This window comes from Astatotilapia calliptera, chromosome 20, assembly GCF_964374335.1.
Source record: "Astatotilapia calliptera chromosome 20, fAstCal68.1, whole genome shotgun sequence".
Classification (NCBI taxonomy): domain Eukaryota; kingdom Metazoa; phylum Chordata; class Actinopteri; order Cichliformes; family Cichlidae; genus Astatotilapia; species Astatotilapia calliptera.
In genome coordinates this window covers 27,426,321-27,440,502 of record NC_137441.1, presented here as the reverse complement: position 1 = coordinate 27,440,502, position 14,182 = coordinate 27,426,321, and the positions used below count along the sequence as shown (strand labels likewise).

At 43.2% G+C, this 14,182-nt stretch overlaps 2 protein-coding genes across 3 annotated transcripts in view; one reads left to right on the top strand and one right to left on the bottom strand.

The window, feature by feature from the left end:
- Window positions 1-6,362, bottom strand: part of clcnk (chloride channel K) — a 28,358-nt gene extending 21,996 nt beyond the window's left edge. The window contains exons 1-2 of one of the 2 annotated variants that reach the window (XM_080295308.1): window positions 5,955-6,362; window positions 2,123-2,207 (exon numbers count right to left, since the gene is read on the bottom strand). In XM_080295308.1, the coding sequence (XP_080151434.1) occupies window positions 2,123-2,177 (55 nt within the window). In that variant the 5' untranslated portion in view covers window positions 2,178-2,207; window positions 5,955-6,362. The remainder of the gene's footprint in view (window positions 1-2,122; window positions 2,208-5,954) is intronic. The other variant, XM_026154235.2, reaches the window with a different exon arrangement.
- Window positions 6,363-10,307: 3,945 nt separating this feature from the next.
- Window positions 10,308-13,944, top strand: hspb7 (heat shock protein family, member 7 (cardiovascular)). Its single transcript, XM_026155222.2, has 3 exons — window positions 10,308-10,857; window positions 13,149-13,273; window positions 13,386-13,944. Exons 1-3 carry the CDS (start codon window positions 10,692-10,694, stop codon window positions 13,563-13,565), a joined length of 471 nt encoding a protein of 156 aa, XP_026011007.1. The 5' UTR covers window positions 10,308-10,691; the 3' UTR covers window positions 13,566-13,944.
- Window positions 13,945-14,182: the final 238 nt, after the last annotated feature.

The window sequence follows — 14,182 nt, the reverse complement described above, 5'->3', positions numbered from 1 at the left end:
GCCTCAGACTAAACAACTGGTCTAAAACTAAGAAACACTCAAGTAAAATTTAAAAACAGTTTAAAAAAACCATCCCCGTTCCAAAATGCCATGTGATTCATAAAGAGTGGACATCATGCCTTTGATCCTTTGAAGTTTTTTCCTTAAGTAGGGGTCAGGAGCAGCAATTTTTAGTCAGTTTGTTCGCAGCCTTCAAACGTTCGACCAGAGATATATTTGGAAGTATTTGTAAACCTTTTCAGAGTCACTGTGCACAGGCGCCAACATGTATCCACGAAAATGCCCACAAAGAAAAAAAGATTATGCCGCCTCTCCTTTGAGGTCTGGCCGGCCAATCGCTCCAGGAAAAACAACCATGGATAGTGTCTTATCAGCCCGAAGGACATTACAGGAGAACTCCGACCTACATGCAAAAATTTAACAAATTGAAGAAGAGAAGCTTCAACTGGAAGAGAAGTGCAAACAAATGGAAGCACGAAATCAAGAGCTGGAAAAACAACAGCAACGCCAGCCTTACACAAAAATTATTAATGAGGCCTGGGAAGGAAAGTTTGGTCAAGCACGAGAGAAGATTTTGTTCCTGATGAAGGAAAACAAGAAAAAGAGTGCTGAATTAAAAGAAACGTCTGCCCAGCTTCAACACAAGAATGCTACTATTGAGGAGATGCAAAGGGATCTCGAAAACATGGAGCAAAAGAATCAGGTGCTCCGAGGAACGCTTGATGAAGCTATGGAAGAAATTGTACAAATCCTCGGACAGAAAAAGGAAGAGGTCACACAAATGCAGGACCAACTTGAAGGCATAAAGGAAAAATACAAAGTGCTGAAAGTCAGGCTGGATGAAACAGTGCAAAAATAAAGAGCTTCTTCAAGAGAAAGAGCAACAGGAAGAAGAAAAACGTATTCTCCAGGACTTTGAGAGAAGAAATCTAAAACTGAATGAATTTTGTAATACAATGAAAGACAGAAAACCTGAACTGGAAAGAGAAGTATTGGAAAAACTACGTTCAAAGATGCAGTGTAGGATCAATGAAATGGCGAAAAAACACTCAGAGGTCATTAATGAGATGTTGTTGAAATTAGACAACTTGAAGTGCGAAAACGCTGAAATGCTTGCGCAAAAGCAGCAACAAGAGCAAATAAATGAAGACCTGCAGTGTAAGCTTCAAGAAATCACAAGAAGAAATGAGCATTAAAAGAAACGGAGCAAAGATGCCAGAAACTTGAGAAGGAAATTGAAGAAACAAACGATCAGTTGAGAACCCTCATCCTGGAGAAAAAAGAGCTCATGGAAAAGTACCTGAAAAAGAAGAAAAGGCGCTGCTGCTTATTCATGTAGCCTCGTCGTCCTCCACCTCTGTTCCATCTTAATTTTCACCACTCCTCTCCCCCTTCTCCCTTTCTCTCCTAACACCTCTTCCCTCTCTCCTTCATCTTTTTTCTTTTTCCACCCTAACCCCCCAACCAGTCCCGGCAGTTGACTGCCCCTTCTGAGCCTGGTTCTGCCGGAAGTTTCTCCCCGTTTAAAGGCAGTTTTTCTTCCCCACTGTCGCCTAGTGCTTGCTCAGAGGGGATTGTTGGGGCCCTTTTTTTTCTTTTTATTACCGTTTTCCTTTATTTACTGATTTGTTTTTGGGTTTTTTTACTTTTCTTTTACGTTGTTTCTTTATTTACTTGTTTAACTTTTTTCTTTCCAACTATGTAATAAAATTATAAACCAATTGAATTTATCCTTTGAGTATTTTATGGTCATGCCTTGTCTTTTATGTCCATCCTCTACACTGACAGTATTCTGTTTATGCTGTCTTTTTTCCACACAGGATAAAGTTGGTGTGAAGGTTTCAATCTGTGAATGAATCTAAGCACCATCACCTTAACTCTGTTACCCTTTATGTAACTGAACTCTGACCGTGAGCACCACAGCCACTGCGTACCAGTCACACGCACTTTAAATCCATCACAGTAAACCAGTTATTTTATCTCAGTTTGTTTTGCAGCACATTTCACAACATGAAAAAGCATAATGTCAAATGTACAGACTCAAAATCTGATTTAAAAACATGAGGACTGACCTGTAAGCTTTACATTTACAGTTTATCACATACCACTGAGCAGTTCTTACCTGTAATTCTAACCACTCTTCTTCCTTTTCTTCCGTCTTTCTTATCTTTTTCCATCTCTGAGTGTAGTTAGCTCTCTTTCTCTCCCTGTGAAATACAGCAGCTGGACCGTTAGCTAGCAACACACTGTGCGACAAAATGCATGAAAGCCTGTGTGTTTGTGGACATTTGTTGAGCTAATAGAAATGTTGCATTTGAAACGACTTACAACTTAAAAAATATGACTCGCTTAATGCTCGCTCATCTTGTGTAGGGCTAAATAGATGCTGACGGAGTCAAATAAAATGAATAAATAAAAATGCCGGCCCACTTTAACCCCTGGCTATGGCACACCATTTGCCTCTTTCATCTATTTTCATGCGACATCCCCTGGTGTTTAATAGGGGGACAGGACTGACTCGAATGTGTTAAACCAAAAATAAACATGTTTTGAAAATGTAAGGAGGAAAAAGTACTGGTATTTGTTTAAAATCAAAAGTTGACAGATACATAAATTCCTAAGTAAAGTGGAGATACCTGAAAATTCTATTTAAGTACAGTAAAAATTTCTACTTCCTTACTTCTCACTTCTGCTGCCTATCAAGCCCGCTTGTCGTTTTTTGAGCTTGCGCTACAATCACCTAGAGGTGGGACCGAGTCATTGTTTTGTAAGTCTCAAGTAAGTCTCAAGTCTTTATCTTCAAGTCACAAGTCAAGCCTCAAGTAAAGTCAGGCAAGTCAGAGTCAATGTAAATAAAAGCCCATGTGTTTTTTTTTAAATCTGTATTTATCTCAACACTTGACAAAACAAGTGAACTTACAAGACATGCACAAACTAATTCTGAAATTGCACCTCTATAACATACAGCTCTATTAAACTTTGCTGCAAGAATATTCTTCCTCTAAACTACAAATTCACAGAATAAACATTCAGTGAAAAATGCAAAAGAAGAACTTCCTGTTCAAACAAAAAGTGCCGAGATTTCCTTCTGTATATAACAATGAACCATTGCAGTAAATTTAGTGCAGTGTGATTAGCTTGTCCACTCTCTCTCTCCTCTAGTCACTGTGTGAACACGTGTGTTTGTATGTGTCCATGTGTCAGTGACAGAGGAAACAAAACAAAACACCCAGATATATGTGTATATTAGGGGTGCAACGATACTCGTATCGATATTGAACCGTTCGATACAGTGCTTTCGGTTCGGTACGCATATGTATCGAACAATACAAAATTTGTAATTTATTTTATCAACTTTCCTTCTGATGATGCTGTCTGTGTTGAGCGCTCAGTGAATCTGCGTAGGCTGCACTGTCGAGCGCAGATCCACTGAGCGTTCAACACAGACAGCATCGTCAGAAGGAAGAGCGCAGGGCAAGCTAGTGAGACAGAAGTTAAGCTCTCCTTGCAACATGGCAAATTGAACCTCCCGCACCCTCATTCAGATCTGGCGTTTGGAATTATTTTGGTTTTCAGAATCAGAATCAGAATCAGAATGGGGTTTATTGCCAAATGTTGAGCAGGTTTACAACATTAGGAAATTGCTGCGGTGCTTCAGTGCAAACATGGTGTCATAAATAACACTTAAATAGACATGGAAAAAATAAAAGTAGGGATAAGAATTAAAAGTGCTACGTGGAAAGATATGTGCATGAGATATACATGAGATATATACATGAGAGTAAGAATTAAGAGTGCTATGTTGAAAGATATATACATGAGTGCAGGTGGTGATCAGTGCCAAACATGGAATGATACAGTGAACACAGCGTAGGGTCATGTGTTAGTGGCGGGGACAGTCATATGGTTATTGTTCATGTGTCCAACAGCAGAGGGGAAGAAACTGTTCTTATGGCGAGAGGTTCTGGTGCGAATGGACCGGAGCCTCCTGCCTGAGGGGAGCAGGTCAAACAGACTGTGTCCAGGGTGAGAAGGGTCAGCTGAGATCCAAGCTGCACGCCGCAATGTCCTGGAGGTGTACAGGTCCTGCAAAGATGGGAGTCTGCAGCCAATCACCTTCTCAGCAGAGCGCACAACACGCTGCAGTCTCTGTTTGTCCCTGATAGTGGCTCCAGCGTACCACACGGTGATGGAGGAGGTGAGGATGGACTCGATGATTGCAGTGTAGACCTGCATCATCGTCCGTGTTGGCAGGTTGAATTTCTTCAGCTGCCTCAGGAAGTACATCCTCTGCTGGGCTTTCTTGATGACGGAGGTGATGGTGGGCTCCCACTTCAGGTCCTGGGTGATGGTGGTACCCAGGAAGCGGAATGAGTCCACAGAGGTGATGGGGGTGTCAGTCAGGATGATGGGGTGGAGTGGGGCTGTGTGCTTCCTGAAGTCCACAATAATCTCCACTGTCTTCTGGGCATTCAGCACCAGGTTGTTGTGGCTGCACCAGGACACCAGACGTTTCATGTGACGTATGACCCTGAAGGTAAGCGAGTCATGGACTAAAGTAAAACAGTATGTTGGATGTGCCACGCAATGCTCAATTACATGGGTGGGAACTAGTGTGTTAGCGCAGTTAGCTCTTAACGTGTTGGCCGTCTAGCCCCACGCAGGGGTAGCTCGTTAACGGAGATTTGCCGTGTTGTGGCGTTAACGTCATTTCAACGAGATTAACGCTGACAGCACTAGTGGGAACACAATGAATATGACTGCACATTTACGCCGACATCATCGTAGTGCAAAGACAAATGGAAGCAGACAAAAACAACAATCATGCATGCTATAAACTTTACCCGAGTCATTTAGACAGCCGTTAGCACATGATTCTCCTTATGGGGACCTGATATGTTTAATATTGTGGCGAGCTCAGACAACGAGGAGACGGAGGTGTCGTTTGGTCTTGCTTCCCGTGAGCTAGCCAGGGAGCACAGCCGTTTATTGACATCTGCAGAAGAACACTGCCGCTAGCTAACTACTCAGCGCAGCAACCGCACAGCAACAACAACACACAGAGCGCCCTCTGACCCCGGAAGGACACACCTTCTCAGCGAGAAGGCGTCACCCGTCACTATGGCAACATAAACAAAACATAACTGTACAAACAGAACCCCGAACAGCCCTGACCCGCTACATAGCCCCCACCTAAGGGGTCAGTCGTCCCCGACGACCCCATTACCCCACACAAAGTCCTGCAAATGTCCAGGTGCCTTCTTTTGGCGCACCGGCCGGGGTCACTCGGGTCAGAACATGGGGTGCCACCATCATCCCACTTCTGACACCAATGTGGCGAGCTCAGACAACGAGGAGACGGAGGTGTCGTTTGGTCTTGCTTCCCGTGAGCTAGCCAGTGAGCACAGCCGTTTATTGACATCTGCAGAAGAACACTGCCGCTAGCTAACTGCTCAGCGCGGCAACCGCACAGCAACAACAACAACAACACACAAGGCGCCCTCTGACCCCGGAAGGACACACCGTCGCAGCGAGAGGGCGTCACCCGTCACTATGGCAACATAAACAAAACATAACTGTATAAACAGAAGCCCGAACAGCCCTGATCCGCTACAATATGCTGCTGAGAATATAGCCCAGAAGAAGCGTATAGTATAGCTTTTATTTTGGAAAGAGCCATTTCTCTGTAATAAACTCTCTTTTCCAAAGATGAGTGATTCCTCAATCAGATACAGGTGTTACCGCGCCAGAGCCGCGGCCCCGAACCGTAGTAAGGAAACCTCTGGCAGTTACTTGAAGGTCCCGTAACTGACTCGTAGTCGGCAACAGCTTACTATACAGGTCAACTCCGCTAGCAAAAAGATCGAAGGAGGCGTAGGAAACTGCTTCACCGAACTTTATTTCTTCTCTAAGGCACGAACACCGCGTACAGTGGGCTGAAACAGTTTACTCACAGCGAGCATCGCCGACACAACTCTGGCTGTCGAGGGAGTTATTATATTCCTTTTATTTATTTTCTTTTCGTCTCTTCTGTAGCTAACCGTTACTTTTTCCCCTTCTCCGCTCTCTCTCTTCACACACACACACCAGGCAGTCCCGCTACACACATCCCGAATACATTTCCCATCAGGCTTCATCCTTAAAGGGCCATGCCTGTAACACAGGGCTTGCAAAATCGCTAGCCCGACGTCCCGGGGCTAGCGATTTTTCCAGTCGTACTACCAAAATCTATCTCTGCCCTGCCCGTCGGGCTATTGTAGGAAGGAAAAATATATGTCAATGCTTTTGCATTCTTTCGGAAATGTAGCTGGGTAATTATGTCATTGGCATCGGTGAGCCACTGTCAATATGTGACATATTGAAATCGCGTTTGAATTTGCGCTTGTTTTTTGCTTTCAGTTTGCAAATGTCCAGGTGCCTTCCTTTGGCGCACCGCCGGTCACGACCGGCGGGGGAAAAGTCACTCGGGTCAGAACATGGGGTGCCACCATCATCCCACTTCTGACACCAATGTGGCGAGCTCAGACAACGAGGAGACGGAGGTGTCGTTTGGTCTTGCTTCCCGTGAGCTAGCCAGGGAGCACAGCCGTTTATTGACATCTGCAGAAGAACACTGCCGCTAGCTAACTGCTCAGCGCGGCAACCGCACAGCAACAACAACAACAACACACAAGGCGCCCTCTGACGCCGGAAGGACACACCGCCGCAGCGAGAGGGCGTCACCCGTCACTATGGCAACATAAACAAAACATAACTGTATAAACAGAAGCCCGAACAGCCCTGACCCGCTACAATATGCTGCTGAGAATATAGCCCAGAAGAAGCGTATAGTATAGCTTTTATTTTGGAAAGAGCTATTTCTCTGTAATAAACTCTCTTTTCCAAAGATGAGTGATTCCTCAATCAGATACAGGGCTTGCAAAATCGCTAGAGAGCGACAGCACTGATTGGTGAGTGATGATAATTTGTGCACCAATTCCTCTGACATTGTCTTATCAATCGTTAGCTTACTATGCAAACATGACAAGTGAAATCTCCCGCAGCAAGCTTAAACATATGAGAGGTTGATCGCGCAGAGAATCGCTGACCGTTATGTGTGTGTGTGTAAAAGCAGCAGGATATATATTTTAGTTCTGCTGAGCCAAATAAGACAGGTCAGGGTGAAGAAGTGACAGCCAAAGAAAAGCTTACCACAAAACGGAAAAGTTATGACAAATCAGACTATAAGGCAAAAAGAAAGTGCAGCTTTATGGTTTCATGGACAAAAGAATTTCTGTGGCTGCAATATGACGAGCTATATAACCGGGGCTGCACATAAGTGGTCCGCAGGTGCGCATTCGCTGTCAAAAAAAAAAAAAAAAGAACGCGCACAAGATATGAAGTTGCAACGCGTGTTTGCATACATAAGATTTTCTGGAGGAGGACAGACATTTGTTTAAAACTCTTAAAGATGTCGAAGAAGCTCCTTTAAGCAATTACTGTGATGTTCCTCCACCTCCAAAGAAATGTCAGAAGGAGTCCGAACCACAAAAGAAGCAGGTATTCTCGGAAAAGTGGTTGCAGGAGGTGAGCTGGCTTCAAACAAATGATGAACGCACAGAGATGTGGTGCAGAATGTGCCGTGAAAATCCCACTCTAGCGGACAAAAACAGTGCTTTGCAACTTCTTATCTGGTGCGCGTCTTTTATTTTGACAGCGAATGCGCACATGCGGACCACTTATGTGCACCCGTGTAAATAACATAATGTTCTGCCAGGTGTGTTGTTGGTTTTCTCTCGATTTCTGAGTCGACAAGCGCCTTTGTTACTGGGACCAGTCATTTTAAGAAAGGCCCCCATTAGAACCCATGAGAAATCCAAGAAATGCATTATTGCTCAGTCTGCAATATCTTTCCCAGAACAAACACCAATTGCAAATAACATACTCAAAATAAACCTGAAAAATCTGTTTAGAACAGCGTACTATGTTGCAAAGAGTGAACTACCACTGGCAAAATTTAGCAGTCTTTGCAAACTTCAAAAAGCAAATGTCCTAGATCTTGGTTCCACTTGTCTCTTACCCGTGACTTCAGTGGAAATTTCAAATTCAGGATCTGACACAGACTGATTCATGTCCTACACAGTTCTTACAAGTTCATAGAAATTTCTGTTCAATTAGAACCAAGTATTTGAGTTGATGATTGTAATTTTTATACAATGTTGTAATTTGTTTTTCAACAATTTTTTGATTAATGTTTTGTTTCCTTTACAATATTATACTTTAATGTATAATATTGTAAAGGAAACAAAACATCAATCAAAAAATTGCTCTCTTTTTTATTCGGGCTACTTACATTTATTTTGGGCTACTAAAAACTGAAGAGTCCCTGCCCGAAGGGCTACCAGGGATTTTGAAATTTTGAGAGCCCTGAGATATATTTATTTTTTTAATTACTTTTGTTTCAGCAACATTAAATTTAAAAACTGTCATTCGTGTAAAGTCCAAGTCAAGTCACAAGTCTTATAACATTTTTTTAAGCCAAGTCTAAAGTCATACAATTAATGACTGGAGTCCAAGTCATGTGACTTGAGTCCTCACCTCTGCAATCACCTGATTTCAGTTTGCGTGTCAGAGGAGGAAAATAGCGCTGCAGTCTAGAGCCTGGACAGTTATTTTTTTAGTGCACAACAGGAAAAGATAAATGGTAAAGTGAAAGACTGCATCGAGGACAGGAAAAATTGCATCATGCTGCTAACACAACACGGTTTCAAGCATCTGCCCAGACAGCATGCTAACGCCAAGCTAGCCAAGAACCCACTGTGGTCAGATTTGTATTCCACTAAGAGACTGATCTTCGAGACATGTCTTCTCATTAGGGATTTGTCTTGGTGTGTGGGATGTTGCCTGGGGTTGATAGTGTTAAATAGTGATTATATGTGTTTCAGCTATTTTACAGAGTAACATGAATTTAATGTAATGTTACTCTGTGGAGTAAATAAGTCATATACTGCATTACGACCAGGGTAATATGTGAAATAATGACTTTTTTGAGTAAAGACTCTGATCACAACAAAGAGGGAAAATACCACAACAAACATGCGCAAACATTTGACCAACAGCATTAATGTAATTTCTGCATTGCTGCTTAAAGATACTGGTGACTCTGAAAACATACCCAATGAGAACTTAATCTATAAGTGATATTGCTAATGGAATAGGAATCGCTAAATTCTTATCAATTCCCATCCCTACAACCAGCAGCTTTAATCTCCATTAGAAGTTTGAAACACTGATTCATATCTGATTCTGAAATAAAGTAACAATATTACTGCTGTTACTAGGTAGGGAGAAGGCTCTGTTAGGGAGGTGCTGAGTTGCTGGGCTGGATTTAGACCTTCAGCAGGGGTCTGTACTGATAAGACTGGAAGAAAATAACACAGTGTGACGTCATTTTCAATACAGGGTAACGTTTCAAAAACAAAGATCACCTTGCATGGTGGATTGCCTGGGAATTTTCTGTAAAGATTGACTGTGATGGTCGTTATTAGATGTTAAGGACTGAGGTTGTGATCTCTGATTTGCCTATAATGTGTCTTACATACAAACCTCCTTTCGACTGGAATAATGAATCACAAGTCAACAAGGCAACCTCAGAGAGCACATAAATGGATTTTAATGGATTAGCTGTCAGCAGCACTAACTAGAAAAAAGGAGCAGAGAGTGTTTACTAATCATGATGGGCTGTGCTCTCCGTGCAGATATTAATAGCCACAAAGCAATGTCACTACCGAGGCCCCTGCCCCCATCCGTGGCTTTGTTTTCAGGCACATTCTTTCCATCTTTGCTTTTCTCCTAACCTACACTCTGAAAATAGAGGTGAGGCGCTTTTTTCACTTTTAGATTGACTTTGCTCGCTTCTCTCAGCACAACACAAGACAGCAGCTGCGTTTTCTGGCACATGATTAGGAGACTGAATTAAATAAACTCATGACACCGTGAAGGATTTCAGTCGAGAACGGGCCCTTGTGAGAGCACAAACATCTGAGATGAAACCATGCCGCGCTACTCCATACGCTGGCATTAAACGGCAGAAACGCGTGCGGATCTAATTTCAGGTCAAAAGACGTGGCCCTGAATATTATGAAAGCAGAAGAAATAGACAGATGGGAGTGATGGAGAGCAGGGGGAATTAAAGCGAGGGCCGGAAAGCTATTTCAGGGATGACGTGTGATGGAGTGACAACTGTTGCCCCCCTCCCCTTTATCCCTTGTCAGCCCCTGCTCTTTTTCTGCCTCTCTCTATCAAATCCCACTCTGCCTCCCTCTCTTAACCTTAGGCCCTTCAGTGCCCAGAACTTTTCCAACCACAGACCCATCTCTCCATCAGCTCTCTGAGTCTTATGATAAATTTAGAACAGTGTTCCCAATGAGCTGTGGCCTGTGTGACACGTGCCACCTCCCAACCACTGCATGGGACCGTATAGTATATAAGGGCCGTGGGTAAAGGGCTGCAAGAGATTGGGGGAAAAGGTTGATACTGCCTTACACAAACCAGAAAAAAAGAATAAATAGACAGACAGAAAAAGAAAGACAGTAAAGGTAGATAGAAGACCTGTGTGTGCAACTATAGCCGCAAGAAGAATCAACTCTCTCCGCCTCCCTCTTCTCTCCTTTTCACTCCTCCTCTGCCTTACCCAGCACTTACAGCCATCCATGAGTGTAACCAACTCCTCTGCCTATCGATCGGAGCGTAGTTTCCACCAGACTTCATCCTCAACTACGTCCTCTGGTAACCCATACATGGAGAAGAGCCGGGGACTATTTGCTGAGGACTTTGGCTCGTTCATGAGGCCTGGGAGCGACTCCTTGGGTTTTTCCAGTAAGTTGGAAGCAAATTTAAGGTCTCTGGCATTCGTTTTGTAAACAAAAGAGGTAAAAAATTAATAGTAAAAGAGAGCGGAAGGAACAGCTTTGACGGCAAAGATGATTTATGCCCGCTTGAATGCGATTTGTGTACAGTGGTGTGTTTTTGTTCAAGGAGTGATACTGATAACATATCTTCAGAGGAAGACTATGGTGTGGCTGATCTGTGTGTGGACAGATGTTTCTTTAAGGGAAACTGTAGCCAAGGTGCTGAAAGAATAAACAGAACGGACTCCATTTTTGGACATGTATTTACTCTTTTTTTAAAAGATTTATTAGGAATTTACATATGTGTTTAAAACGGAGGGTTGAGGAGATTTTTTTCTTCACACAGCCTGGTTCATCTACAGGCTCAGTATCTCAGTGTCCACTTGGTGTGAAGTGCTCCGTATCACTTTGCTGCTGGTCCACGCAGACGCGTGTATGTGTGAAATCTGATCTTTAAATGGTCCATGTGCTCCTATGTGTCAGGGGCAGAGCAGCATTGTTTTGGAGCCATGGTTGGTGCTGTAATAGGTGCAGCAGATAAGATGTGAGGTGGGCGCTGCTGAGAAGAAAGCAACGCAATCACACACACACATGCAAGCACACACAGAGTACGTGCAAACCTGGGAATGCTGGACTAACTGCCAACAGTGTGACATCACACACTGAGTATCTGGGATGACGCCTGCATGAGAAATGACCAGATGGTTGCCCAGTGACCAGTGCGCACACACACACACACACACACACCACAGTGAGGTGAGGTCACATAATTAAGCTAACCTATACGTGAAGTCAGAGCTAATATCACTCACACACACTCGTTTCCAGTCTGCTGCCGTGTGTGTGAGGTCATGCACCACGCAGGCTTTCAGTGAGCTCAGACTCCACAGGGACAGAGAATAAATCACGCTTTTTTCCTGGACCGACTCACCTATCAGTCCTAGGATATTTAACCGGGACTACAGCTGTGCCTCTTGACAGTTCTTAAAGTCACACCGGGCACGGATTGAATGATTATGCCATGTGGAAGATTCACAGGAGTGACAAAGCCACAAACCATATGTCGGCTGTCGGTTTTCTTGCCTCCAAACTGTTCTCAGAAAACTTTAGTCAGCTGGAAACAAAAAAAAACAAAAATCAACTTCTGGTTAACTCATCACGCTGCTTATTGAACAACCGAGGAGAGAAAGTCATTAACTCAGCAGCTAAAAAGTCAGATATGTTCTCCAAAGAGGTGGTGCAGACCCAAACAGAGCAAAAATGGAAGTGAATATAGAATATGGATGAATGTGGACAGATTAATGATCTGTTTCTTCATGTCTGCTGACTGCCCATAATGTGAGCCAAATTTCAAAACACAGTTAATTTTTACCCCAATTTTTACACCTCGTCAACTAATCACCATTATTACTCATCATATTTTTTGAGCTTGTATATGAATATGAACAACAAGAGCTTAAAAAAAAGGTTTGGGAATTACAAAAGAAACATACAACAAGGGAGTGTAACTGATTTCTATTCGACTCCTCAAAGCACTTCACACAACACCCATCATTCACAAAAGCACTTTCGTCAAAGTGCTTTCTATCGAACAGACAACTTGAGGTTTTAGTATGTTGCCCAAGGGTACTTCAGCATGCAGAGGCCAAGAGTTGGACCACAAACCTACAGCCAACCCAAGCTTATAACACTTGGTATTCCTAATCAGTCTCCCATCCAAGTACTAACCAGGCCCAACCCTGCTTAGCTTTCAAGTTCAGACGAGGGCATGCTCAGTTTGGTAAGCATGCAGCACAGATTCTAGCTCAGATTCATTTAACCATGGAAAACAGATGATCCTCTGAACTGTAATAATTAAGGTGCTTGTGCATCTTTTGTCTCTATTCAATCCATTAAATCGACAATAAAATCCATGTTTGCCCAGAATGTGTGGAATAGAAGGTGTGTCATGCTGTTGAAGCAAAAGCAGAGATTCTGATCATGTCTAAAAATGGATTTTGGTGAATACACACAACTGCAGATCCCTCACTCAAATGAGTGTGTGTAGCCCATCCTTAATGAAGCACCACCTGCAGGTACTCCAGTGATGAACAGCACACGGTTCTCAGACTGGTGGGTTTATTCACACAGGAAGTATTGAAGATGAAAATCTGTGAACGTTAACTGTGCGAGATATATGTACTTTGCACAGTTAATTGTAGCTTCCCGATTCATCATTTGTGCTCTAACATCCTTTCATCGTCTTGGCCGTGGGTTTAGGTGGAGCTGGAAATATCAAGACTCTTGACGATTCGTACCAGTTCACAGTTGACGTGCGAGATTTCTCCCCTGAAGACATCATCGTCACCACATCCAACAACCAGATAGAAGTCCGTGCGGAAAAGGTGGGTGGGAGGTGTTGAAACAAAAGGGGTTAATGTGAGCCAAATAAACCCTAACCAAGCATCCATCTCCACAATACATCGCATGAATCTCTAAAGCTTTCTGTTTTGGCAGTTGGCCCAGGACGGTTCAGTGATGAACACTTTCACCCACAAGTGCCAGCTACCCGAGGACGTGGATCCCACCTCAGTGACATCATCATTGGGCACCGAGGGGACCCTCACGGTCCGGGCACGGCGAAATCCAGCCAAGCATGAGCTCGTACAGACCTTCCGCACCGAGATCAAAATCTAGAGACGGTCCGATCCGTCACTTCCTGTGATTTCATACCATTTCCTGTGCTTCTTATCCTCACTGTCATCATTCAGTTTTACTTCAAACACTCAGAGAGCTGACACTGTGCTCTGTGTGACACAATGCCACTCTGTTGCTGCTCATTTATGTGTGTGAGTTAGCTCATCCCGCACATACACAACGGGACATACACATTAATTTAAGGAGACACAAGGGCTTGGAGCACCATTTTGCACAAAGATGTAGACACACAACCCATCAGTTAACTTCTCCCCTACCCCTCCCAGTGTTATTCTAAAACTTACCGGTCACTTCTAAAGATGATAAGTTATTGTATAATATTATTTGTGTGAATAAAATGATACTGCTTTGACAATAAGCCATCCTGCTCTGTAGAATGCTTTTTATGAACTTCTGATTTTACAAATTATTGACAGGAAATACGAGTTGGCAGTTTAAGAGATTTATTTGTTTATTTACTCGTATTGTTTCAGTTTTGACAGAACTGGAGAAATTTTCTGTGGAGACTTATCACCATCCTTGGTATGACTTGCCTTAAACCACTGTTTTGTTAACCATCTTTGGAATAAAAATCTGCGTAAACCTTGAGCACCACA